At 47.9% G+C, this 25,009-nt stretch overlaps 1 protein-coding gene across 3 annotated transcripts; it reads left to right on the top strand.

Annotated features, from left to right (window-relative positions):
• Positions 1–674: 674 nt before the first annotated feature.
• Positions 675–23,951, top strand: LOC310835573 (semaphorin-4E-like). Of its 3 annotated transcripts, XM_083720317.1 has the most exons (15): positions 676–1,114; positions 2,744–2,915; positions 4,124–4,269; positions 4,871–4,930; positions 5,791–5,889; positions 7,315–7,414; positions 8,246–8,356; positions 11,667–11,812; positions 12,067–12,242; positions 14,177–14,333; positions 14,471–14,696; positions 15,464–15,579; positions 16,396–16,562; positions 17,829–17,881; positions 23,058–23,951. In XM_083720317.1, the coding sequence occupies exons 2-15, from the start codon at positions 2,798–2,800 to the stop codon at positions 23,840–23,842; spliced, it is 2,460 nt and encodes an 819-aa protein (XP_083576443.1). In that variant the 5' UTR covers positions 676–1,114; positions 2,744–2,797; the 3' UTR covers positions 23,843–23,951. The 3 variants fall into 3 exon arrangements, with proteins under 3 accessions (XP_083576445.1, XP_083576444.1, XP_083576443.1); XM_083720319.1 differs by lacking the exon at positions 5,791–5,889 and having other exon boundaries at positions 675–1,114; XM_083720318.1 differs by lacking the exon at positions 4,871–4,930 and having other exon boundaries at positions 675–1,114.
• The last annotated feature ends 1,058 nt before the right edge of the window (positions 23,952–25,009 follow it).

The following is a 25,009-nucleotide window of genomic DNA, read 5'->3' on the forward strand; positions in this document are numbered from 1 at the left end:
TTTGTTCGCCCTCGAGCGACGCGCGTTCCGGAGCTCGGAGGGGCGGGGCCAAGTGGGGGCGCAGGTCACGTGGGCGTATAAAAGCGCCTCCCCCGCCCGGTCATTTGAGGAGGGGGCAGCGGGGAAAGCCAGCAGAGAAGCTGAAGGGAAAAAGGGGGGCGGGATACCTGAGGGAGAATAATAGTAATGGTAATAACATTGGCAGGCTTAATAATTGGGTGGGGGTGAGGGCTGAAAAGAAAGTGGGGCACCTAGAAAATGGGGGCTTGTGGAAGGTGAATAAAAGGTGGGGTTGAGAAGGGCGACATTGGGGAGGGGGCTGTAATGGGGGGACCCCAAAGGCCCTCTAGTCCAGCCCCCCAGCATTGCATGAAATAAGGGTATCCTGAGGAGAATTTGGGGAGGAGGCGGGTGTGGGAGCTGGTCAAACTGGAGGGGAGGGGCTGCCCTGAGGAGAATTAGGGGGAGATCATCATGATAATGGGGGGGGGGCAGGGGGAGGCTGCAAGTGAAGACCAGGGATGGGGTTTCCTGAGAGGAGTATTTGGGGGTCGGGTGTCTTTTGCCCTAGGAAGGGCGTGGTTTTTTGTGGGGAGACGCCCTTGGAGAGTTAATATGGGGATATTGGGGGGGGGAGGGGAGATGTCCTGAGGATGTGTGTGTGTGTACATATATATATATGGGGGTCATTACAGGACAAAGAAACAAAACCTCAAAGTGAATTATTTGGGGGGGAGGCTAGGGTTACTTGCACTGGCCTGCTTTCAAACTGCTAGGTTGGCAGGAGCTGGGACTGAGCAACAAGAGCTCACCCCGTCGCGGGGATTCGAACCGCCGACCTTCTGATCGGCAAGTCCTAGGCTCTGTGGTTTAGACCACAGCGCCTATTGTGGCAACAGTAGGATTCAAGGATCGTCTCCCATGTCAGACCTCCTCAGATGAAATTCAACAACTTAGGCCCAGTTCTTTATTTTGTACTGTATTGCAAAACTTACAGAGTTTATAAACTTACAAAGAATAAGAAGAATAACCTCTTAAGTGGTTTGCAAAAAATATTGAAATGATCGATAAAGCACAGTTCCAAACAACTACAGTAATTAAAACCTTTCAAAAGGTAATTAACACTAGCAGCAAGAGATTAAAACACACTTTGTCAGCATTATCTTACATTACCTGACATTACATATTTTACATTATCTTGTCAGCTTATCTTACAGGGCTATTGTAATCATTTCAAAGGTGATTGAAATCAACAGTAGTGCTAAAAACAAGGATGCATGTAACTCCTACATGTCTGGAGAGGCTGGCCTAAACAAAAAAAAAATTAAAAGCAGGTTCCAAAAAGAGTGCAGTGGAGTTGCCTGCTTGAAGTCAACGGGCAGGGAGTTCCAAAGTGCAGGTGCCACCACGCTAAAATTGTTGCCTTCCTACAGCTGTGGCAGGAGTTTTATGTGGCACTTGTAACCATGTTATGGGTCTGTTCTGAGTATAAGCCGCCCAGAGTGGGTGGGGTATAAGATTATTATTATTATTATTATTATTATTATTATTTGTTGGATACCACTTCTGGAAAATGGTATCCAACCAGCTGCGCAAATATAAGCCCTGGGACACCTGGCTTGGCAGTAGTAGATGTAAAAAGGATTTAGGGGTCTTAGGAGACCACAAGCTGAACATGAATCAGCAGTGTGATGCAGCAGGAAAAAAAGTGAATTCTAGGCTGCATCACTAGAAGTCTTGTGTCCTGGTGAAGGGAAGTCATAATCCTGCTCTGTTCTGCAGGTCAGGTCACACCTGGAGTCCTGTGTCCAGTTCTGGACGCCACAATTTAAGAAGCAAAAATGGGGATTGGTATTTTTGTGTGTGTGTGTGTGTGTGTGTGTGTGTGTAAGGGCTCTGTTCTAAAGGTAATAATAGGTTGGCTAGGACCCGGGAGACCTGGCTTTGGATCCACACGCAGCCATGAAGCTTCCTAGCTGCCCTTGAGCCAGTCGCTGTTTCTCATCTGAATCTGCCTCACCGGGTTCTTGTGAGGATAAAATGGGGGGCAGGACAGAACCATGCACAGCTTACATACAAATGCACTGGCTGCACTGACTGCATTGGCTCCCGGTGGAGTACAGGGTCAGGTTTAAGGTGCTGGTTTTGACCTTTAAAGCCCGATGCAGCCTAGGACCCTCGTACCTATGGGACCACCTCTCCTGGTATGCCCTGCAGAGGACCTTAAGGTCCACAAATGACAACATTTTGGAGGTCCCAGGTCTCAAGGTGGTTAGATTGGTCTCAACTAGGGCCTTTTCAGTACTGGCCCCGACTTGGTGGAATGCTCTGTCACAAGAGACTAGGGCCCTGCAGGACTTGACATGTTACCGCAGGGCCTGCAAGACAGAACTGTTCTGCCTGGCCTTTGGTTTGGCTCAGTCTGACCCTATGTTTCCCTTCCCTTAGGGTTTTGATCTATGGGCTAATTTTAAAATGAGGCTGCATTTTAAATTGTATTTTAACCCGTATTTTAATAAACTGGTTGTTTGTTTGTTCCCTCCCCCCCATTATGTTTTATTGAAATTTTATTGGTGTTAGCCACCCTGAGCCCTGCTCTGGTAGGGGAGGGCAGGGTATAAATAAAAATGTATTATTAATATTATAAGAAAGAAAGAAATTGTCTAGGGTTTATTGTAAAGTCCACCGTAGAGACTGCAAACATTGCCGTATGAAACCTTTGAAACCGTCTTTTGCACCTCAGGTTGTTAAAGGCCACTGAGCCTACGCGGGAGAGACTGCAGGGCTCTGCAACGAAATGTCGGGCATCATCACAGCCTTCTTTCACCTTCTTGCCCTCTGGGGAACGATCCAGTCACTCAACAACACACAGAGTCTTCTGGACTGTGTACCAAGAAAAACGGTGGTGTACCACTGTGGGTGTCCCACAACAATTGTTAATGAAAAGGGTGCTGAGGCAGTCTGTTGGACTCTGTTAGCCTTTGTCAACCTGGTGCCCTCCAGAGGGTTTGGACTAAAACTCCCATCAATTGGAGGGCACCAGCTGACAAAGCCAGGGCTAGGGAGATCTGATACAACAGGGCAACTTCTTATTTTCTTAGAAGGGATCGTTTTCATTATTGTTATAGCTGGGGTAATAGTGCATATTAGAAACTAATAAAATGTAGTATTCAGATAATATTTGTATAGAAGGGAAAATACAAGCTTCAGAATTGTGCCAGGCAAGGAATTAATGTTTTAGTTTATGCAAACCAACCTGGCCAGGCTAGCTAAGGCTAGCTATTAAGGAACAATGGGGAACCAAGTACTGAGCTATTAAGAATTGTCTGCTTGCCTAGGAGTGGTCAGAATTGGCAGGTTGCCATGGTGGTGGTGGGTATGATGTAACAGGAAAATTTGTACTTTTTGAAATCTAAATGTTTGCTGGAGGTAGAGTGTAGGAGGGACAAGCTCCTCCTGAGGTGAGAACGCTGTAAGGGCACATGAGATTGGGTCCATAAAAGGCTGGAGGCCACATAGGGTATTGCCCCTTCTGTATTCTAAAGTTAACTTATTTACATCAGGTTGAATCCGGAGACTTGCATTTGTTGAACTTGGGCCCCACCAAAATCCATGTGAACATTTAGGCACAGCAGAACCTGAGTCCCATGCATTTCCATGAGAAACCTGGGGCAGCTCACTTAGTCTGGATTCAACCCATCACCTGTAGACCAATTTACCACTTTAAAATGCCCCCGGCAGGGAACAAAACGGAAAAGCAAAGGATTGGATCTTTATTCCACACGGAGTGGACCCACAAAAAAAAAAAGCAATGCAAGAGAAACTATATAAGTAAATCTCTTTGTTTTGCAGCAGATTGAATTATTATATGATATATAATTATATAATTCTACATCAGATCATTATGATTATAGTGACAGTAACGTTCACTAATCTTTAATGCTATTACTATAAGCCATTTTGAGCTCAACGTTGCTGGGAAAGTGGAATGCAAATACCCAAATAGTCGTTTTCAAGTCATGTTTAGGCCTTGTCTTCTCTCTTCCATTTATATTCCATTTATATTTCATTGTACACAGGTTGTACATTGACAATAAAGGCAGTGTTATTCCTATTATTATAGCTGAGAATTTTAACGTTTTTTGGAAACAAGGACTGTCCCATTTTTCCACCCTCTTCCTGAGTGAAGAAACCAACATTTTGTATGTGGGAGCCAAAGGCTATATCCTTGCTTTGAACTTGAGTGATATCTCTAAAGAAATAACCAGGGTATGTAATATTAATTTATTATTATTTCATTGTTTAAAATATTCACACTTGTGTGTCTTTCAGGAGACTTTTTGCAAAGAAACCAAATTGTCAAATTATTCCTAGTCCCTTGTTTTCTTTTTCTTTTTTTAAAAAAGCCTAATTTAAAAGCTTTTTATGTCAGGGCTGGGAGGTGGAAAATAGGAACCTTCCTTGCCCCAGGTGAGATGACTTGTCCATTTAGTGCAGTATTGTCTACTCTGACGGGCAGTGGCTCTCCAGACTGAGAGAAGGTCTGTCCTATTAACCTGATATCCTTTTACCTGGGGATGACGGGGAACCTTCTGCCTTTGTGGCATGCGAGTGAGCCCCTTGCAAGGCAAGCCGCTGGAAGAGCATCTAGGGGTGGGCGAATATGCCCCAAAAACGTAACCAAAAAAGGTTAACAGCTCTGGGAAAAACTGAAAATAAGCTCAACAACTTTGCCCCCGAAAGTAAGCCTAGTACTTCCAGCCCAGGAAGTGTTCAGCTAAAAGCAGTGGTGACTATAAAGTAGAAAATGGAATTGGTCTGCAGTCTCCGTTCACTCATCTTAATGTTTCATTTGCTTTTGGGTTCCCAGGAGGCCTGGTTTGCCCCAGAGAACAGGAAACTTGAGTGCCTTCGACGAGGAAAGAGTAAAGTAGGTCTTGGCCATGGTGCTTCTGGGTCACTTTAGCAATGTGGGTCTCTGTCCAGGGACAGGGTGCAATCCATGGACTCCAACTGCCCTCCCTGGAGATGGTAACTCTACGGAGGCAGATTTGGGACCTCTGGCTGCAAATCTCTTAAGACCCTCACCAGGTTTAGGAAGCTGCTTTACACACTAAGTCAAACCATTGGTCCATCTAACCCAAACTGGTGACTGGGAGCGGCCACATAACACCAGTCCTAAAGGAACTACACTGGCTCCTGGTACATTTCCTAGCAAAATCCAAAATGTTGATGCTGATCTATAAAGCCCAAAATGGCCTCGGCCCATAGACCTGAAGGAGCGAGGGCCTTCTGGCAGTTCCCTCTTTGAAGTGAGGTTACAGGGAGCCGGGTAGAGGGTGGCAAGATGGGACACCCTCCCATCAGATGTCAAGGAAATAAACAACCATAAGACTTTCCCAAGATATCTGAAGGGATATCAGTAAGTTTTTAATGTTTGATATTTTGCTGTGTTTTGATTCTGTTGGAAGCTGTCCAGTCAGATGGCCGGGGTACAAGTAATGAATTATTATCATCATCATCATCATCATCATTATCATCATCATCATCATCATCACCACCATAATCTACCCTGACGGGCAGCAGCTGTCCATGGCATGTCAGTGAGTTGCTGAGTCTTTGAATGAATGAACAAATCCCTGCTATCTCCAGTATTGTAAGTCAGGTGACTTTTGAGTCTAGACTTGGCTGCTTAACTCCAGTAGCAGAATAGCTTTCTGAGCTACGTGTGCTTTTGATCTGTTTATCCCTTCCCCGCACTGTTTCATTTTGTGTGCTTTTTTTTTTAAGGCAGATTGCCAGAATTACATCCTCATTCTGCATAAGATAAATGCCACCAGCTTATATGTTTGCGGAACCAATGCATTTAATCCTGCTTGTCGTTACGTGGTAAGTTTGCAAAATACGCTTCTTGGAACACCTATAAGTATCGTGCCCTACTGTCAGGGACTGGACCGATGCAGAGGAGTGATGGAGACCACCTCCCCAGGAGCCTTCCAGAGAGGAGAAAGGGGCAGATAGTATAGATCTACAGGACTGGTTCAACACAGGGCACACCCCAGAGGAAGAACAAGAGGGAAGAAGTTGGGAAATAATGGGAGATGAGAATCTAGGTAGCATTGAGCAGGCAGAGCCCGAGCAGCAGCTGACTGACACGCTGTCACTGGAGAGACTCACAGAATCCAGTGTTTGTTTCCTGCTTGGCAGGGGGTTGGACTCAATGGCCCTTGTGGTCTCTTCCAACTCTATGATTTTATGATTCTAACCCATTCCCTCCCCACAAACCAGGCGTTCACTGAGAATAGCAGAGCAGAGGGACTGAAGGCAGGTGGCCCTGAACAGCAACTGTATGAGAGGGGAGGAGTCTGATGAACAGGGAGGTACGAAGAAGGGGTGTGTAGTGTGTGGAGCTTCACTCAGAGCAACATTAGATGCCTTGGCATCTGGAATAATAGTAAAAAGAACTAAAAAGCCTGTGTTTTCTCTGCCTTTCTGCTTTCCTGGGCAGTCAGCCAGGAGCTGTCAACAGCAACTTTCTCATATAGTGTAGTTGGGGGAGGGCCATAGTGCAGAGGGGGAGCAACTGCCTTCAATGTAGAAGGTCCCCAGGTTCAAGTCGCCAGTGGCACCTGCAGCTGGAGCTGGGAGAGTTTCCTGTCTGAAACCCTGGATAGCTGCTACCAGTCTGTGCGGGCGATACTAGGCCAGTTGGACCACTTGCCTCAGTAAAAAGCAGCGTCCTGTGTTAGCTCCGTTGGTTAGCTCATGGTGCTAATGATGCCAAGGTCATGGGTTCAATCCCCTTATGGTCCAAGAGGTCTTCAGTTCCTGCTTTGCAGGGGTTTGGACTAGATGATCCTTGGAGTCCCTTCGGACTCTACAATTCTATGATTCTATGTTCCATGATCTGTGAGTTCTGTTCCCCTTAAAAGCATTATTTATATGTTTATGTTGCTTTAAAGCATATATGTCTACTTCAGAGTAACTTCTCTTAGGTTTTAACTCTAAAAAAGTGCGCAGGCAGCTCTGGCGGCTAAAAACCCTGTTCTTTGAGCAAAGCTTTCAGTAGCAGAAGTGCTTGATGTTTTATTGTGTTTTTATATTTTGCTGGTAGCTGCCCTGAGTGGCTGGAGCAGCCCAGGAGAGTCCTGATGGTTGAACAGAGAGGCCTGCATCTGTTCGCCCATCCCCTTCTCACCTCTTGCCCCTTCCATCCCCGCCATGTGGCCCCCTGAGGGAATGTGGGCCTCACCTTGGCTGCTGTCTCTAAACAGAAAAGCTCTGCTCATTTGGTTTTGCTTGGTTTGCAAATAGGTCATGGACAATAGGAAGCTAAAGCTGCTGTCCAAGGTGGTAGAAAGCCGGGGAAGATGCCCCTTTGAGCCGAGGACACGATACACGTCTCTGGTGGTTGGTGAGTTTTCTCATTGTCACAACACCATCAGGAAGGAGCTGAGATCTTTCCCACTTAGTCATGGCTGCCGAGTGCTAATTGTTCCAATTAGGTGTTTGGGGATATTTTGGCTCTGTTGTGTCCTTTCAGGCCTTGAACAAAAGACTGGCTTGAAAAGGGGAATCAGAAAGCCGATTTATTTTTATTTTGTTACACACAGCCCAGTCTGTCTGCTTGCATAATAAAGCCAGCCTCCCCGCCCCCCCCCCCGCCCCGTGGACTTTCCCCAAAGTTAGTCACGTCCATCCATTTCAATGGATCTGCCCTGAGTAGGGCTAACACTGGATACAGTTCTGAGATGCTAACAGCATTTTTCCAGCTCCACCCACCTTTAATCCTTCCGTCTTGGGTGCTTAATATTTTGAATGATTCTGGGTCATGATTGTAGCCAGGATTTATGTTAGATGGGGGCCAGGACACCCACCTGTCATCATCCTCTGTCTGGCTCTGTCTAGCAGATTTGGAATGAAATGTCTTCTTTTGACCCCAAGCACTCAGAAAAATCTGTCAAAACATTTGGCTGGAAACCCAGCCAGATGGGTGGGGTATAAATAATAACATTATTATTAAATTATTATTTCAAATATTCTGGTTATTTATACTTTTAGTTAAGTATTTTTATTTATTTACTTGTTTGGGGGGGCAGCTGCCTCCAGGCTACGCCCATGTACTCGCTTGCCCTGCTTCTGAATATAGCCATCAGCCTGTCATGCACACACAAAATACTTGCCTGTTCTCTGTAATTACTGCCAGAGATTTATAAAAAGCCTGTCTCTTTATTCTCCTGCCCAGACGGTGCACTTTATTCCGCCACTTCAAACAACTTCTTGGGTTCGGAGCCAATTATACTACGGAGTTTGAGGAATCCTTTAAGGACGGAATTTAAAGCGTCATGGCTTAACGGTAAGTCTCTTTTTTAAAAAAAGGTATGTCACTTTAACCCCTCCGCCAGGCAGATGTCGCCAATTAATGGAGCTTGGAGGTGCAGTGCTTATTTCGATCTCGTGACGGCATCTGCCCGCCTCTGCCTCTTGTCATGTACTGGGCCCTTTGCACATGCAATTAAATCTGCCATTGTTGGAAAACACACACTCTGCCTCGACGTCTTCTGGCGAGAAAGCGGCGCAGCAGCCAAACACTACGTGCACAGCTTTTCTTTACATGGTAGCTTAAAAAGCAGGTTTTCATTAAAACACCAAACAGATTTTGTTAAAGGGAGATCTTTAAAAAACAAAACAAACCATCAAACCAGGCTAGTGCTGGAGGGGATGTTAAAAGTAGCACAAGTCCATGTTTTAAAATACAGTATTCCAGTCCTTAGATTGAAAGAGAGCCAGGGAACTGGTGCACAGGTTTGGTTCAGGAAAGATTTGGGTTGGGGGTGAGTAAAATCATGTTGTTACTGTGTCCTCCACAGTCGGCTGACAATTTGCTTATGCCCATTACTGTGCATATGGTGCATACACTGTTAACCCTGCCGATAGGGCCGAGGTGACAGCAGCAATTGGTGCAATGGCTAATGAGGTCACAAAGGCACACTAGAGCAAATGGAAGTCAATTTGGGCTGGCTCCTTTGCGTGTGGCCTAAGCCACAGCCATCACCTCCCCACCCACCCAGCCAGCTTCTTCCTTCTGCACCTCTCACAAAGCAGTTGGGCAAGGACAGGCACTTGTAAATGCCCTGAGCATTTCTATAAAAGCTAAGGCTCTCCGTATTATCTTGACCTTGGTTCCTTCCTAATTTCATTTCCCTTCGGCCTCATTCTCCGTCTTCTCGTCGTAGAATCATGGAATCCTGGAGTTGGGACCCTGAGGGCCATCTAGTCCAACCCCCTGCAATGCTTAAGGACCACCTCTCCCCATATGAACTGACCCTGATCCTGTGTTCAACCTCTGAGGCCCTTCTTCGTGTTCCTCCTCCATGAGAGATTCAGAGGGCAGCCACATGAGAACGGGTCTTTTCAGCAGTGGCTCCCCATCTGTGGAGTGCTCTCCCCAGGGAGACTCACTTTGTGCCTTCATTACATATCTTTAAGATTTCTCTATAACCAGGTCTTGGGCTGATTAACGTTCTATGGTCTTTTCAATGTGTTTGTGGGAGGGGGAATTATGAGTTTGTTTTTGTTTTATTATGTATTTTGTGTTCTCATTTTGCATTTTATGTTGTGAAGCACCCTGTGAACTTTTAAAAAGGATGAAATATACAAATTTAATAACTAAATAAATAAATACCACAAATGGCTTTGCCTTCCATGGAACCACCTATGGATGCTATCACAGCATCTCAGCTGATTAGCTTTGCAGGCTTCCCTGCTGCAAATAAGCAAGCTACAATATGGATGACCTTTCATGTCTCAACAATAAGCGCCATCTTTCAGCTTATTAAATTTTGTTATTAAATTTTTAACTTGCAATCAAGTTCCTCCCAAGGGGGCTCCGTCACCGATGTTTTTGCAATTTGTAAACGTGCTCCCCATGATTAAGCGCTTCCAAATCAGATAATTAATCCATAAATAAAGTTCTTTAATCTGTTGACAGGCCTATTTTCACCCGTTTTCCTTGCCATCAGAAAGGCTTTATTCGCTCTGCCTTGTCGCAACAGAAAGGAGATGCAAGGCAATTTAATTAATTTCTATAAACGGCCCCTTTATTTAAATGAGGGCAAGAATGTTCTCATTTAGCCTGAGTGATAACAAACTGTCCTTTCCATGAAGGAGTATCTAGGTTTCTTTGCACCGCTGGATGCCTGATGTTAATCTATGCTGATTTTTGCTGTTTTGCAAGTTTCAACACAGAAGGGGCTTGGGGAGAGAGACCCAAGCAAGGATGCAGAAAACACTTAAAATTTTAAAATAAGGGAATTCCTCTTCCTGCTTTTATTCAGTTTCAGGGCCTCTTGAAAATCATTGGACGATTATGTTTCCCCTTTTTCTTCTTGATGACTGCTGCGTGCTATTTTATTGTTATTTTATTGCGCTTTATTGCATTTCTGTACACTGCCCTGGGAGTCTTGCACTGAGTGTCGGAATGTCTAGAGGAGGGATCTTTCAAGGGCCTGATGAAGTGTGTTTCATTCCGTAAGATATTGGGAATGTAAGAAGAGCCTGACCTGATCCAATAGACTCTTCTTATGTTCACATGATCCATTTAGGAAAAGGGCGCTGCCCCACCAACCTCAGTCTGCCCTCACTTGTCCACCACCTGCCTGCCTTGTTTCTTGTTTGTTTTGTTGTTGTTGTTGTTCAGTCATTTAGTCGTGTCCGCCTCTTCGTGACCCCCTGGACCAGAGCACGCCAGGCACCCCTGTCTTCCACTGCCTCCCGCAGTTTGGTCAGACTCATGCTGGTAGCATTGAGAACATTGTCCCACCATCACCATCTAGTCCTCTGTTGTCCCCTTCTCCTTGCGCCCTCCATCTTTCCCAGCATCAGGGTCTTTTCCAGGGAGTCTTACCAGTCTACTGTTGGGCTCTCTGCCTTCCACCCTACCCATCCCCATGGGCGCCAGGTGCCCCAACAGGAAGCCCACAAGCAAGACGGACACACAAGAGCAACTCTCCCCTCCTGAGGTTTCCCTTGCCTGCCTCTGAGCGTGGTGGAAGGGCAGAGCCATCATGACTGGTAGCCATGGATAGACTTCCCTTCCTCATCCTCTTTTGAAACCATCTAGGTTAGTGGCTGTCACTACTCATTAGGGCTGGGTGATCCCTGGTTTTCAACATTGCAGTGTATCACCAGCTAAACATTGCAATATACATCAGAATGTCTGAAACAGGGATGGAGCTGGTTTTCAGCTTTGGGATATATCAGCAGCTAAACATCACAATATGCTGATATATCACCATGTCTGAAATAAGAATGGAGTTATGTAGAGGCATTGGCTGGCTTCACTGTTTTCCCCACATTGTGATTTTTCACACGTGCGCGCACGCACACACAATATATATATATATTGCCAGGTCAAAAATTATGAAACCGATATCACAATATGGACTTCAAACTGGTTTTGGATGATATATTGATGCTATAAAATCATTTTTGTTGGGTGCTGCAGAACTCTCCCCCCCTCCCCATTTTGGTATCAGAGGGGGTGGATTCCCTCCTAAAAGAATCATGACGTTTGGAAGTCTGAGTGGCGAGAGTACGGTGCTTCAACTGGCTAGGATCTCTGCCCCTGACATTGACCAATAACCCTGTGTCATTGTCTTCTTCAGAGCCCACCTTCGTTCACATGGATCTTGTGCAGGAGAATGGGGCAGGCTCCGACTCGGACAGAGTTTATGTCTTCTTCACAGAAGCGGCGGTTGAGTTTGACTTCTATGACAAACTTCTGGTCTCGCGGGTAGCCCAGATCTGCACAGTGCGTACCTGGACCTCTTGGTTGTCTTACCAGTGCGGGAAAAGGTCCTCCATCCCTAGGCTAGAACATGGCACCTTCAGTTCTGTGTGGAAGGGGTGGGAGAAAGAGAAAAGGGGGTGCCAGGAAGAAAAGGACTGGCCCCATCCACTTTAGCTCTGACCCTGCCCACTCTTGGCCTGCCCAGGGAATGAGGCCCTGATTCACGGGAGGGGGAAGAGTTGCTCGCTGCTATCTTGTGGGGTTATTTTCCACAGGGTGATCTCGGTGGGAGGCGCACCCTGAAGAAAAAGTGGACCTCGTTTCTAAAGGCCACCCTTGTCTGCTCAGCTCCTGAATCAGATTTTCAGTTCAATGTCCTCCACGCCGTCTTCATGATCAAAACAACCAACTGGCGGGAAAGCATCTTTTATGGGATTTTCACCCAGCAGTGGTAAGATTTTCTCACAGCCGTAAGAACACAAGAAGAACGCTGCTAGGCCAGCCTCCTGTCCTCGCCGTGGCCAAACAGTTGCCTCAAAGGGAAGCCCTCAAGCAGGGCCTGAACACAAGAGCCCCCCCTCCTGGGATTTGGAGGCAGAGCCTGGCCATCAGGGCCAGAACCAATCAATAGCCGCCTCCTCCCTGAGTTTCTTTTAAAGCCATCAAGGTTGGCAGCTGTCACTGCCTCCTGTGGCAGGGAGTTTCATAGTTTAAATGTGTGCTGTGTGAAGAAGGACTGTGTTATAAGAATTCTAAGGTCTCAAATATAGAATAAATGTTCATAAATGCACAAGGTAAGCACACATACATCAGTAAATAAATCACATGTCTGAAATAGTTCTTTGGGGGGGGGGGGAATCCTGATGCCATCTTGATTCTTAATAACCCAAAATATTTCCTCTACAGAAGGAAATATATTGGAGAAACCTTTCCCAGTAGTTCTTTTCACTTACAAATCCTACAAAATCTGTTTTAAGGGCGTATTTGTGTATGAATAGGGTGGGCCTCTGACCCGGATTGAGGAACTAAAGTATTTAACATCTCAAAAGAATGGCCAAGCTGCCCAGGTAATAAAACATTATCAGGTATCCTGGCAGACAGGAGAGATGACTGCACACTCAAATTTTTCTGCTGGAACCCCTCTTTCTGTGATGTATGTATGGTGCTTTTAGTTAAGTCTTTGGCTAAGGGGTTAGGCAATGTCTAAAGTACGTAAAAGTTTCTGCACAATTGGTTCTTGGTCTCTCACCTCCTGGCGAGGAGGGCGGGGAACTCTGTCGCAACAGAAAAAGAAAGATCTCCCTTGCTTTCTCTGGATCCTCCTCCATCCATTCTTCTCATGGACTTAGGGGACTCAGAGCCCATGGGGAGTTGGGCAGCAAAAGCCAACCTCCAGCTTTTCCTTCAAAAAAGGGTGGGGAACATGTGCTGTTGTGAGCATAAAGCAGAAACCGCAGCCACCATAGATAGCGATGCAGCTACACCAGCCGCTTTTGCGTGTTTTCCCTGCAACTCCCAACAGCATATGGCAATGATGACAGAACTACATCAGCCATCCCACAGGAATGGCAGAAAAAGCCTCACTAAAGGCCCGTTAACATGGCAGCAACACAAGCTTTTATTGAGGTCTTGTGAATAATTGACAGATACAACTTAAGTGCGGCCCACATTTTGGTACCCTGGTTTGACTCAAGGCAGAAGTCTCCTTTGTGAATAATTTTCTCCCCACTGCCCCACCCTTTCTGTTTCTGACTTTTTCATACGAAGAAGCTTTGTCACCAAAGGATGATTGGGAAAAGTGGGCATCTCAAGATTGCAATTAGCACCTGAGAAACAGTGAATGCATCATGCACACTGTGTGGCCGAGCTGTGCTGTTGTTGTTTCCCCCCAGCCTGCAGAATTATTGTTGCCAAACCTCTGCTGGAGCAAATGGGAGAGAAGTGCCTGTTTCTGTAAACAATAAATTGGTAAAATAACCAATTCTTTGTTTATTCGGGAGGCACTGTAGTTCACTGAGGTGAGCCACCCGCTTTGCATACAGAAAATTCAATCTCTGGCATCTCCTGTTTGGGGGGGAAAAGGTAGGAAAGTTCTCTGCCTGAGAACTTGGACCATGCTAGCTGTACAATCTTTGGGTTGTTGGACAGCCAAGGATAAGGCAGCTTCATAGGCTGAGCCCAAATCCCCCCGCCTTCAGAGATAGCTGCTTCTTGCATCTCTGCATGATTTGCTTCTTCCACTTCTGAAGAGTGGGAGGGAGTTTTTATCTTATTTGTGGGCATATTTCTTGATCAGACAAATCCTTTAGTTGTTCCAGAAGCAGGGAGGCATTCTGGAAAGACTTTGTCTGTCGCAGAACTGATTTCCTTTCCATCTTGTTTCAGGGGGAGATTGGACATCTCGGCCATTTGTGCGTTCAGGATAGAAGCTGTTCAAGACCTCTTCCAGAAAGGAAACTTCAAAGGCCCCCTTGCCGTTGAGAATTCACATGCTAAATGGGTGGTGCACAGGGGAGAGGTCCCCACACCTCGCCCGGGCGCTGTAAGTTGTCCCCCTCCCTTCCCTGGTTGACCATCTGTGCCCCCATGTGGTAAGTGTTCAAGTGGATATCACTTGTGTGTACCAAACAGGTGAACGTCTGACTAAAAGGAATACTGTAACCATCTTCCTTTTTCTAGTGCCTCAACACTTCTGCCAGGCACCAGGAGGGATACAGCTCTTCCCTTGACTTGCCGGACAGAGTCCTCCAGTTTGCCAGGGACCATCCCCTGATGGATGGCACCGTGAACCCCATCGGCCGCCAGCCGGTGTTGGTCAAAAGAGGCGTGCGATACACACATCTTGTGGTAGACCAAACTAGTGGCATGGATAATGCAACGTACGACATCCTTTTCCTAGGGACAGGTAGGCCAACTTCCTAGATTGGGAATCTCCAGCATGGCACAAGCAGGCGCCCGTGTGCCCTCTGCTACCTCCCATGGAGTCCGCTGAAGGTCTCAGGAAACACCTCCAAAATCTGCCATGCTTGAGAGACTCTTTGCTTTTCCTGCTCAGTTCCTTCTTGGGCTGACTCAGTCTCTCTCACATCCAACACTCCCTCTCTAAACATGCCTTCCTTTTGCTGGGTGCCAAGATGGGACGGGCATCCTCCCATCTGTTCCAAACAAAGGAGAGGGGCAAAGAACTTCTTTCTTGGAGTGAGAGTGGTGGGGGCTGATGTAGGCATCCTGCCCCCCCCCCCCCGCAAGGTTGATGGGGCGGCTACCAGGAAGCAGGGGATGTTCCTATTTTCATCAGAGAAATGTGGGAGGATATGGAGGTTATGCGACCGCTGAGCCAAGGAGATAAGTAACTACACATACCTTTAGAAGACATCTGAAGGCAGCCCTGTATAGGGAAGTTTTTAATGTTTAATGTTTTATTGTGTTTTTTTATATATGTTGGAAGCCACCCAGAGTGGCTGGAGCAAGCAGTGACTTTACCAAGGTCTTTTTGGCTTCTTTATCAGACGAATAAAGCACTTTTTTAGGAGGGCGGGAGTCTTAACCTCACATTTTTCCTGCTTTTGAGTAATTTAGACCATGGTTCCTTCAAAACAGTGGCCCCTTCTCTTCTTCTCCCCACCCCATTTACTTTAATTGGGGTTTAACAGTGTGCTTGATTTTGTGCAGATAAGGGCTATTTGCATAAAGCTGTCAACCTCCAGGGGGAGATTTTCATTGTGGAAGAGTTACAGCTGTTTCCATCTCCAGAGCCTGTGCAGACACTCAAGCTGGCTGCACAAAAGGTAGGGCATCTGTCCTGATCCATCCATTCTGGTTTCTCTCAGTTACTCATCTTTCCGAAACTTCAGTTCAGCTTTCTACAATTCTGCAGCAATTTGCAGTTTATTTATTTTCAAGTTTTGAAAATCCAGTGACATTTGGGTCTGAATTTCTCCCCACGTTGACCTTTTTTGTTGCAGTTTCCCCTTTTGCAGAGCAGTTTCCCCCAGCACAATGGATTTTTGTATGTTAGGCATTTTTATGTTTAACCTGTCATGTGTCAGTTTTGTACGTGTTGCTTGGCTGGAGAACTGCAATGCCAAAACCGGAGAAACTGAAATTTGAAAGAGTGGCTGCCTTTCGGCTTGGCCTTTAAATGCCTACATGGGCTGTGCAGCATGACACCACCCCTTCCTCACCGTTTATCCTTTTCCTTTCACATCCTTATATTCATTTAGTTATTGCCTTTGCACCCCACATTTCCCTCCAGGGTGCACATGCTTCTCCTGCTCCTCTAATCCCCACAACAGCCATGTGAGGTAGGTCAGGCGGAGAGGCAAGGACTGCTGCCCAAGTGGGGATTTGAACCATGGCACGCCAGGTCCTAGCCTGCCATGCCTTATTCTGCCTGCCCTTTTGCGTGTATCTCTTTCATATACAGCTTAGTCCAGTGCAGGAAAGATGTCTTAGAATCAGAGTTGGAAGGGACCACAAGGGTCTTTTGCCCAACCCCCTGCAACATGTCCAACATGGAACCCATGGCCCTGAGATTAAGGCTCTCATGCTCCATACCAGCTGAGCTACACCGCAGTTTGGTCTGCTTGGTGCTCCCTTTCCAGGGCCTGTTGTATGCTGGGTCTGCCTCCCGGCTCGTGCAGCTCCCCGTGGCCACCTGCAGCCGGTACAAGTTCTGCCTCGACTGTGTCTTAGCCAGGGATCCTTACTGTGCCTGGTCACGGCCTCTTGGCGCCTGCATCCCCGTGGCAAACCGGTCTGGGGGTTTGCGGTGAGTAGCACAACCCCTGCCCTGTGGGATACATAATAAGAATAGCTATTAGCATTTATGCAGCATTTGAGAGGGTTTGAAAGCTACGCCGTGCATTATTTACCATTCACTTAACATCACTGCCTCTCATTTCACTCTGAGCCCTCTAGGCGACCTCCGTGCCTGTAAATGAAATGAACACACATTATTCTTCTGCTTACTACTGCTCCCACCTCCCTTAGCTCAGTGGCAGAGCAACTGTGTGGCCTGCAGAAGGGCCAGGATCCACCCCAGCGTCTCTATACAGGGCTGGGGGAAAACCCCACCTGACACCCTGGAGAGCTACTTCTGGGGCAGATGGACCAATGATCTCTTGGTGTAAGGCACCTTTCTGTGCTTCTGTTTCAATAAGCTCTTAAGCCAAAGCCAGGAGGACTGGAATCTTACTCTAACTTTAAGGGTTGGAGCATGCAGAAGGGCCTCTGCATCTCCAGGCAAGACCAGTATTGCCCAAACTCCCAGCTGTTTTTGGACTACAATGCCAATCATCACTGACCACTTGTCCTGCTAGTTAGGGATGGTGGGAGTTGTAGTCCAACAACAGCTGGAGACCCAAGTTTGGGAAACTCTGGAGACAATCGTGAGCTAGACGAACCAGCGATATGACTTGACACACGACAGCTTTGTGGTTTTCTGTGGAAAACTTAGCTCTTTGTTCAAGACCATGAGGACTAGAATCTTAAATTTATCTGTAAAGGAAGGAACAGTGGTCTGACTCAGTAGAAGCTCCCCTCTGTACCCCTGTGAATCAGAACCTTTCCTCAGAACCATGAGGACTAGGATTTTAGTTTATTTTCAGGGGGAGGACCATAGTTCAGTGACATGTCCAGAAGATCATGTCCAGAAGATCTCACGTTCCATCACTGGCATCTCCATATGGGGCTGGGGAAAAGCTTCTCTGTCTGTTACCAGAGACTGAACTGGGCTGGCACAGTGTGCTTCCCACCTACCAGGCTCCAGCCCTGCCTGTGCGGGGAATAAACGCTCAAGGTGAGGCTTTGAAACCCACGCACTCTCAGCCACACTTCAGCGTGCGCCACCGAAGCACATTGTTCTCTGCTCTCTCTTCACAGGAGAGCCCCTGTTCGCTCCGAGCCCCTCAGCCATGATTCTGTGAATTTCAAGGCCAGGCGAGGATGCTTTCTGAGAGAAGTGGTTGCGCAACACCAAATGCTTTTTCATGCCTGCATGAAGTATTCATGTTAATTCGCCTCTTCCTTCCTGCAGGGATCTGATTCAGAGTGTCAGGAATGGTGATGCCTCCAGGTGCCCTGAAGTGGGTAGGGGAATGTTTTATATATATATATTGTTGTTATTATTATTTACTGGAGATAATAGGGTCTGTAAGGAAGTGCTCTGCCTGGGTGTAGTTAGCCAGTTCACAAGTGGTGTTCAGGGCCAGAGGTTAAACTGGGTAGAGAAACACATGCAAATTTTACCTTTCTAAAGCTGGTGCCATAATGATCCATAGGAGGCCAAGTTACAGAAGGTATACTGTGTCCAGAGCAACTGCTCCATCTGGCGTGCCGGCTGAGAGTCTGACGTCAGCAAACTTTTTCAGCAGGGGGCTGGTCCACTGTCCCTCAGACCTTGTGAGGGGCTGGACTATATTTTTTGGGGGGGAATGAATGAATTCCTATGCCCCACAAATAACCCAGAGATGGGTTTTAAATAAAAGGACACATTCTACTCATGTAAAAACACACTGATTCCCAGACAGTCCATGTGCCGGATTTAGAAAGCGATTGGGCCAGATCCAGCCCCCGGGCCTTAGTTTGCCTACCCATGCCTGAGACCTACCTGCCTGCTCCCTGTCTCGCCAGAGTGGTGCATGCTCTGGTTATCCCCCGCTTGGACTGCTACAATGTGCTCTACGTAGGGTTACCTTTGAAGGTGACCAGGAAACTGCAACTAATCCCGAATGTGGCTGCCACATGGGAGCGGCCGCCAGGACCATATAACTTCAGTCCTAAAAGACCTTCGCTGACTCCCAATGTGTTTCCGAGCATGATTCAGATTATCTGTGCTGATCATTAAAGTCCTAAATGGCCTCAACCCTGTATACCTGAAGAAGCGTCTCCACCTCAATGGTCCAGCTAAAGAATCATTAAAGAAAACAAAAGATCTCAGTTGATGGAAACCACAGGAGGGTAGAGGTGCTCTGCTCTTGCTTGTGGGCTTCTGTTTGGGGCAGCCGCGTGGTTGCTATGCAGACAGGAGGCTGGACTAGACAGGGCTGGCCTGACCCAGCTGCTGAAGGGCTCTTATGATTTCTAAATGGATCCTCCATGGATGGAGCCCATCCACCTTAGAAGAGCGGCAAACAAGAGTGGGAGAAGGCCACTGCTGTCACCTCCTCTTTGTGGGCTTCCCTTTGCAGGAACCTGGTTTTTGCTGTAAACTGCAGGAGGGGAGAGAGGACTCTGGTGCTCAAATCCTGCTTGCTGGTTTCCTGTTGGGGCAGCAGTTTGGCCACATGAGAACACAAGGCTGGACAAGAAGGGCCACTGGCCTGATCCAACAGATCCAACCTTCTTAGGCTAAGGAACTGCTACACCCTCCCACTTTCAGACGTTGCCCACTTTTTGTGATCAGGAGATGTGCTGAAAAGTGTGAGATAAGCTGTCAAATGAAGGAAAACATATAACCTCCCCTGCAAAGAAATAAGGACAAATGCTGTCTGAAGAACAGACATCAATGCAACTTCTGGATGCTCAATAAGCAAGTTATCTGGAGGAGCACCTTGTCTCTTCCCCCACCACCACCCATGACTCATAAAATCATAGACTTGTAGAGCTGGGTGGGACCCCGAGAGCCATCTAGTCCAACACCCTGCAATGCAGATGTCAAATATACAATTAAAACATTCCTGTGCTTGTGCAGGATCTGCAGGAAAAGGGCTGGGAGATGGAGGCTGCACACCCAATGGGGAAGGGAGTTCAGGCACCCATCCAGGCAGCGGGGAGGCTGCCAGGAGTTGAGATTTCAAAGTCATGGGAGTTGGGCAGGGGAGCCACAAAACCAGAGGTGCCTGTCAGTCACAGAGCTTGAGAGACAAGTCAGATGTGAGCAGCCAGTGTGAAAAGGTCGCTCTTCAGGACAAGGCTGCAGCTAGTGTTTTTATCTTTTTATTTTGTGAAAGAAAGAAAGAAAGAAAGAAAGAAAGAAAGAAAGAAAGAGAATTCCTCAGGGTATCGAAGAGAGAAAAATGCCAACCTGTTGGGCAGCATGCTGTGGCTTAAAGGGCCCCACTAAGCCCAGGAATCCTCTGACCTTGATGTGACCCAGCAGTTACCGATCCCAGCTGAGAATGCCTGCCAGGCTCCATTGCAAAGGATCGTTTGCAGCCTCTGTTTCCAGCCAGCAGCCTGTCCAGAACTCCAGCCATGTCAGTGCCATAGTACCCCTTTGGCAGTGCTGGATTAAACCCTGTGGAGGCCCCTAGGCAGTCTCCGCCCCCCCTCTAGTGGGATAACAGTGAACTAAGAAGGCTTGGTTGTAATATTCTTTCAAGATCAAATCAATATTATTTTGATCCATTGTCATGGGGCCCCTAATATGTGTGGGGCCCATAGGTCGGTGCTTATTCTGCCTATTTAGTAATCTGGAACTGCCCTTTGGAACTTGACTTTGCCTGGCAACAGTGATGTCGCAGGCAGGCGGGTGGCCAGGAGCCCTGCACCTCCTTTCCAAAGAGCCTGTTGCTTTCTCCATGGTAACGGTAATGCTGCTGTCCTCCACCCAGACAGACACACGTGCCCTCGCAAGCCTGCAGGCACTTCTCACATGCACACGAAATGCACTTTTGGCATCAGAGGCCATGAATGCATTTTCCTGATTTGCCACTAGTGGACGCTGTGCCATCCAGTTCCCCCTACCCTCTCAGGCCTCTTAGCCCTCCATGCAGCTTGGAGGTATTCTGTCTACATTGCAAACAACTAAAGGTAAAGGTACCCTTGACCATTAGGTCCAGTCGCGGACGACTCTGGGGTTGCAGGGCTCATCTTGCTTTATTGGCCGAGGGAGCTGGCGTTTGTCCACAGAGTTTTTCTGGGTCATGTGGCCAGCATGACTAAGCCGCTTCTGGCGAACCAGAGCAGCACACGGAAATGCCGTTTACCTTCCTGCCGGAGCGGTACCTATTTATCTACTTGCACTTTGACGTGCTTTCGAACTGCTAGGTGGGCAGGAGCAGGGACTGAGCAATGGGAGCTCACCCCGTTGCGGGGATTCAAACCGCCGACCTTCTGATCGGCAAGTCCTAGGCTCTGTGGTTAACCCACAGTGCCACCCGCGTCCCTTTTGCAAACAACTACATGATCTTGAATCCTAGATTCATAGAGTTGGGAGGAGCCCTGGGGATCATCTAGTCCTACCCTCTGCAGTACAGGAATATGCAGCTGTCCCTTATGGGGATTGAACCTGCAACCTTGGCATTATCAGCATCTCACTCTAACCAACTGAACTATCACTTAAGGGCAAATCATTACTGTGCCCCCAGACTCTGATTTGAACCTAGGATCACAGTTCCCGCCTCTTTGGTTAATTGCGTGTATCTCCCTTTGAATCTGCTGCATGGCGACTTCTGATATTTCCCAGAGGCACTGCATGAAAGAATTGTGTTTGGTTTAAAAAAAGCTTGCCTTTGCCAGGCACAGATTCTCCCCCCCTTTTGTTAGCATGAACCCCCTCCTGGCTCTAGAGAATGGGACTGAAGGCATGTTCGCTTTTTCCTTTTGTAGCCATTCTCTCAAAAGCTGCCGCCTTTAATTTTTAGCCCCGGGCTGAACCCAGGGAATTCCCGGGTGCTTGGGAGTGAATGTCAGCGGGACCAGCAACAGCGGCTTGCAGCAGAGATTGTCGGTGCCGTTGCCGCTGAGCGCATCTCGTACAAGACGGCAAATATTAAAGAGCAGAAAGCGCATTAAAATTTCAGGAGCCCCAACCCTCCGTGCAGCACATGTTAAGCAGCGCTTCCAAAGATGCGAGGGGGCGGGGGACAGCAAGAATCTCTTCTCTTTCTCTGAGAGCCACTACACAAATGGAAAACTCTTTCCTATAGGGGTCAAAGGGACAACGCTCACGTTGGCTGTATCAGTCTCAGGATCACAAACACACCTAAGCCGCCATGGCATGCCATCGCTTTATAACATCCATCTCCCACCCTTCCATCAGAAACCTGGACCTCAGAGCTACTAGCTACCACCCTAAAACCCTCAAGTGATTGTAAACTAACAAAGCAGCCACAAAGGCAGGAAAAGAACATCAGCAGCACAGCCCAAGTCAAATCAGGTCTAAGAGCACCCTGATGAAACAGGTGCGAGCATAGGTTAAATGTGCTTCTAAATACTATTGCCCTAAATAATATTTATTTATATCCAGCTCAGCCCGGAGAGCTCAGTTGGTTAGAGTGCGGTGCTGGCAAGGCCCACATGGGACGGCTGCATATTCCAACATTGCAAGGTCTTGGACTAGATGATCCGCGGGGTGCCTTCCAACTCTTATGATTCTATGAAATATCCACCTATTTAACAGGTGATTTACTGACTCATTTTTGACCTGGGATAGCTCGGTTGGTAGTACATGAGACTATTAATCTCAGGGTTGTGGGTTCAATCCATACGTTGGGCGAAAGATTCCTGCATTGCAGGAGGTGGGACTAGATGGCCCTTGTGGTCCCTTCCAGCTCTACAATTCCATGATTCTACATGTTAGCTAGCTCTGGGTACTGCTACCAAAAGAAAACCTGTCCCACATTTCCTCCTGCTGCGCCTCAGATGGTGGGGGGGGGGGGCCTGCAACTGTTTACAGGGTTTGTGCTCAAGGGCATAGAGGGCTCTTTTAAAAACACAAGGACTAGAAGCTTAAAGCTACCTAACGGTGACTGGGAAACTACAACTAGTCCGGAATGTGGCAGCTAGACCGGTGACTGGGAGTGGCTGTTGGGACCACATAAAACCCGTCCTGAAATACCTACATTGGCTCCCAGTATGTTTCCGAGCACAATTCAAAGTGTTGGTGCTGACCTTCAAAGCCCTAAACAGCCTTGGCCCTCTATACCAGCCCAGACACAGGTCCAGCTCCAAAGGCCTTCTGGCAGTTCCCCCACTCCAAGAAGTGAGGTTACAGGGAATCAGGCAGAGGGCCTCCTTGGCGTTGGCACCCGCCCTGTGGAATGCTCTCCCATCAGATGTCAAGGAGATAAGTAACTATACAACCTTTTGAAGATATCTGAAGGCAGCCCTGTATAGGGAAGTTTTTAATGTTTAATGTTTTATATATGCTGGAAGCCTCCCAGAGTGGCTGGGGCAACCAATCAGGTGGAGTGGGGTACTACTCCTACTAAAAATAATCATAATAAGAAGCAAAACAGTGCAAGAGCTTTAGGAGGAGGTTGGCAAGGAGGAGGTGAGTGTAGCAGAAGGGTAACCACCTCTGGCTTCTTTCCTTTCTCAGCTAAGAACGTCAGGAGGCTCCCTGTCCCCCTGGGTAGCAGCCCACATCTCAGCTGCAGCTCTCTGTCCAACCTGGCCACGTCTGTCTGGACATTCAATGGGAGCCGCCTGCAGGACGAAGAGCCCAAATATCTCTTCCACGCCAGGGGACTGGTCGTGTTTAACATGACGGCTTCTGACACCGGCCTTTACGAGTGCCAGTCTGTTGAGACATCCAACGGAAGAGAATTCCGCATCTCCATGTCCACCTATTTCCTTTACCTCCAGCAAGAGAGCAGCTTCACTGTGGCTCCCGAGGGCGATCCATCAAATCAGAAGTGTGCCGTCTCTGCAGCTCCAAAGTCGCAGCCCTTGGCGTCTTTCCAGACAGAGGACCCGGCAAGGCTGGAGCGACCCCAGAGAGTCCAAGGGCTCTCGTTCACATTGGTGCTTTGGGGGGCAGCCTTTGCCCTGCTTTTCCTTTCCTTGCTCTCCTGGAACCTTTACCAGGGCCACCTCTCTCTCCCCTGGAAAAGTGTGTGGAGCAGGAGGTCAGAAACGGTGGATGCCGTTGGGGCAGCGAGTCCCGAGCCAGAGCAAACAGTCTTGATTCAGGGAAGCTTGGCCTCCTGTCCCATCTCCGGCTTGGCCAGCGAATCAGCCCTGCTGGCAAGCTCACCCCAAGAGGCATGCAGCGCAAAGGCAAAGCAGACCACCAGCCTCGCCGCGGGCAGGGCGGCCTGCTGTTCTTCAAACTGCCTGGTCAGCAAAGTCCAGCTCACTGACGAAGAAGGCCTTGCAGCATAACGGCCTTGGCAGAGGGTCCGCACCACGGAAACCCCACGAACTGTCCCATTGTGTGCCCAGGACCCCCATTTTCAGAGGGTTTGGAAAATAAATAAAAATGTAAAGTTTATGCCAAGCTGCCTTTCTTTAATGTTAACTCGGTGGCTTGATTCCCACATCGTTAGGCTGTCGTTGTGTCCATTGGGCAAAACTGTGACTTCTTGTCCCTTCCTTTGCCAGGATTCCTTTCTTTGTTGCTGCTGGTCAGCGCAGTTGTCGGAAACTTGGTGGCGCATGGGGGGGAGCATGTGAGTCCCAGGGCACTCGTTGCTCATCCTCATAGCGAGCGCAGCTGGTGAGTGCTGCCAGGATCGCCCCCAGAACAGGGTAAGTGAGAAATGGGAGACAAGTTTCAGCATGCCAGAGAGAGAGAACTACAAGGTTTGCAGCAGAAAACAAAACACATTTCTTAAAAGCATGCACAGCAGCCCAGAGTTGGGAAAAGGCGGCATGCCTTGCTCAATGTGGGGATGGTGGCAGAAAGCCCAAGCAGGAGCACACTTGTTTTTGGAGGGTGGATGCCGTGCAGTTGTTTGTTTGGTGAGCTGTCTCCATTGGCATCCAAACGTGACCCTCCTTTTAGGAAATTTCTGCACCATCACACATTCATTTCTTCTCAAATGGTTTCCAAGGTGTGCTTATTCCTCTCTCACACACCAAATTAAAATCAGAAACCGCTCCTTGCGCCTGAGTGTGTAGGAAGATGAGAAGTCCATCCTTCATAGAAGAAACCCAGAGCAGACATTCCTGCAGGGGTGCAACCGGGAACCTCCTCTGGCAGGCATCGGTTCTGCTGCATCTCTGCATCAGAAGTGACAGATCCAGTCACCCCAGAAGCAGAGACATGTCAGAACTGCGTACCTCCGCGGTGGAGGCTGATTGGAAGAAGAGAAAGCCCGAGTGGTGGCGGCGGTTCATGCAGGGGTGCAATTTGCAGCCTCCTCAGAGGATAGGCACTTCCTCTGGGTGTCTACGTTGGGAATGACTGAATGAGCCAGCACCACCCTTTTTATTTTGTGAAAGTTACATACCACTTGAGTAGGAAAAACCCCCTCAAAGTGGTAGAATTCAGAAGCAGGCAAAATCACCTGCCTTTCTCGGAAGAGGCAAAGCTGGAACAGGGACTTG

This window comes from Podarcis gaigeae, assembly GCF_964106915.1.
Source record: "Podarcis gaigeae genome assembly, chromosome: 18".
NCBI classification, from domain to species: Eukaryota; Metazoa; Chordata; class Lepidosauria; order Squamata; family Lacertidae; genus Podarcis; species Podarcis gaigeae.

Bases quoted from the DNA above. Each gene is read 5' to 3' on its own strand.
- LOC310835573 (XM_083720317.1), top strand. From the start codon at position 2,798: ATGTCGGGCATCATCACAGCCTTCTTTCACCTTCTTGCCCTCTGGGGA. The intron at 7,415-8,245 runs GTGAGTTTTCTC...TCTCCTGCCCAG, and splicing joins ATACACGTCTCTGGTGGTTG to ACGGTGCACTTTATTCCGCC. The intron at 17,882-23,057 runs GTAGGGGAATGT...TTCCTTTCTCAG, and splicing joins CTCCAGGTGCCCTGAAGTGG to CTAAGAACGTCAGGAGGCTC.